At 54.4% G+C, this 2,686-nt stretch overlaps 1 protein-coding gene across 1 annotated transcript; it reads left to right on the top strand.

Annotated features, from left to right (window-relative positions):
• Positions 1-271: 271 nt before the first annotated feature.
• Positions 272-2,458, top strand: LOC116268598 (golgin subfamily A member 6C-like; the record flags this gene model as incomplete). The annotated part of the gene is made up of 5 exons (XM_031661976.1): positions 272-418; positions 526-633; positions 827-914; positions 1,300-1,808; positions 2,085-2,458. Coding segments are annotated over 5 exons (1,032 nt in total), but the record flags the coding sequence as incomplete, so codon positions are not given.
• Between the last annotated feature and the right edge of the window lie 228 nt (positions 2,459-2,686).

Raw genomic sequence — 2,686 nt, 5'->3', positions numbered from 1 at the left:
GTAACTGTCTCATATGGTGGTTGTGAGGATTACATGGGATTGCTAGTATGGAACCTGGTGAAGCACTCCATAAAGGTTCAAACAGCGGTATTAATAACAGTAACAACAACAGCGATGTTATCTGATCTCTCTGGGCCTCTGTTAGCCAGCTGTAAGTTCGATCTCTTTCCCTGTCCCTTCCAACTTTACTGAGTTCTTTTAAAAACCAGGCCACGGGCTTGGAAATGCCTTGATCTTTACTGACTGAGTTGTACATTGAGCCTAGCCCTAGCCCTTTAAGGGGCACTGCCCGGGCTCCCCAGATCAAAACTTCTCACTCTTCACCATCCAGTCCTCGAGCCGCAGTGAAGCAGTCCTCCAGCGGCAGTTACGGCAGACCAGAAAGGAGCGGGCGCTGCTGAACGCACACGTGACACGGGTGAGGCTTTGCAGAGGGACGGATGTGGAGGGAAGATGATCCCAGCTGACCAGGAGCAGGTGAGGACCAGTGATAGCCCTTCCTCACTTCTGTGGCCATTCTTGCAGGTGACAGAGTCACTTAAACAAGTCCAGCTAGAGAGAGATGAATATGCTCAACATATAAAAGGAGAGAGGGCCCAGTGGCAGGAGAGGATTCGGAAAATGTCGATGGAGGTGAGACCTGACCCTTCAGCCCCCATCTTAGATAGGTCACTGGATCTTTCTGGGCATCTGTAAAATGGGAAGAGTATAGCTAGAGGTGGTCATGGGACTGGGCTTTGTGGAGGTGGGGGCAGAGAGGGAGATGGTAGCCTGTCCAGCCACCAGCCCCTCTCTCCAGGGCCCTTTCCCCCTGTGCTTTGGGCAGGCTCACGCATTGAAGGAGGAGAAGAAGCGTGACATACATCGGATGCAGGAGCTGGAGAGGAGCTTCTCCGAACTCAAACATCAGATAGGTAAGATGGGGCTGGTGTGACCTGGGAGCAGGACTGACATCAGAGGGCTGTGGGGTGGCTTAGAGTGCCCCAGGGAGGTGGGTGGATGGAAAGGCTTTGAGGCAGAGGGAAAGAGGTCTGTGCCAGCAGCTGGCAAGTCTTGTCATCTCCATGAGCCTCAGGGTCCCCGTCAGCTAAGAGCGAGGAGTGCCCATTGTCAGCCACCCACAGTGCTCTCTAGCTGACATGGCTTGGAAATTGGCTACCATCGGGTGCGAGGAATCATTAGCAGTGAGGACAAGTTTGGGAAGCCTGAGAGGAGCTGCATCAAAAGGAGGGCTTTTTCTTTGAGGGGGCATGGTGGGTGGGGAATCCAGAGGTCCTTATTGTCTGCTTCATTTCTCAGCTGAGCCCCCGTCCCCGGTGGATCCAGCAGGGACATCTGAGGTGGAACAGCTACAAGATGAGGCCAAACACCTGAGGAAGGAGGTGGAAAGTCTGGAGGGAAAGCTCCAATTCCAGATGGAAAACAATCAGGCCTTGAGTCTCCTGAGCAAGGAACAAAAGGAGAGGCTCCAGGAGCAGGAGGAGAGGCTCCGAGAGCAGCAGGAGAGGCTTCAAAAGCAGGAGGAGAGGAGGTTGCGGGAGGAGGAGAGACTATGTGAGCAAAAGGAGAGGCTTCGGGAGAAGCAGAAGAGGCTGGGGGAGCAGGGTGAGAGGCTACGGAAGCAGGAGGAGAGGCTGCGAAAGGAGGAGGAGAGGCTACAAAAGCAGGAAGAGAGGCTGTGGGAGAAGGAGGAGAGGCTACGAAAACAGGAGAAGAAGCTGCAAATGCAGGAGGAGAGGCTCGCGCTCTCCCAGAACCACAAGTTCAACAAGCAGCTGGCCGAGCCACAGTGCAGCTTTGAAGATCTGGTGTGTTGCCCCACCTGGGGAGCTTGCCCTCATCCCTCGCCCTCCAGGTCTTTGTTTCCCCACCTGTAAAATGAGGCAGTGTAGCCCTCACATGACATGGTACTTCTAAAGGCATCTGTGAGCCAGAGCTCATCAGGCTCTGCTCTGATGGCTGTAGGGGAGAGGGGATGATTTTTCTAACCTACTTCCACCCTTTCCGGTGACATGGGAGGCAGACACCAAGTTCTGGGGTCTCCAGCTGCAGTGGATGGCCACTGATTGCTTCTCTCTGTCCAGAACAACAAGAACAAAAGCGCACTGCAGTTGGAGCAGCAAGTAAAGGAGCTGCAGGAGAAGCTGAGCAAGGTGAGGGAGATGGTAACCTCTGCCCCATCCAAGAAGGGCTGGGAGGCAGGCACCAGCCTCTGGGGAGGGGAGGTGCCAGGCCAAAGGCAGCTCCAGCTGGGGGGCAGGTGACCCTAGCACCTTCCAGGGCAGCTCCATGACTGTTTCTTGCTTCCTACCCTCTGACTTTTAGAGGTGGGGTAGCCCTGGGCTCCTCCCAGGTCTGGACATCATCTTCCCAGCTAGAGGCATGGATTCCCCCAATCATAGGGGTAGAAACAGTGGTATAAGAGGGTCCTTATGCCAGGCACAGTGGCTCCTGCCTGTAATCCCAGCACTTTGGGATGCTGAGGCAGGAGAATCACTTGAAGTCAGGAGTTTGAGACCAGCCTGACCAACATGGCGAAACCTCATCTCTACTAAAATTATAACAACAAAAAAATTAGCCCGGCATGGTGGCACATGCCTGTAATCCCAGCTACTCAGGAGACTGAGGCAGGAGAATCTCTTGAGCCTGGGAGGTGGAGGTTGCAGTGAGCTGAGATTGCACCACT

Source organism: Papio anubis, unplaced genomic scaffold, assembly GCF_008728515.1.
Source record: "Papio anubis isolate 15944 unplaced genomic scaffold, Panubis1.0 scaffold3257, whole genome shotgun sequence".
In the NCBI taxonomy this organism is placed as follows: domain Eukaryota; kingdom Metazoa; phylum Chordata; class Mammalia; order Primates; family Cercopithecidae; genus Papio; species Papio anubis.
This window is presented reverse-complemented; position numbering and strand designations above follow the sequence as displayed.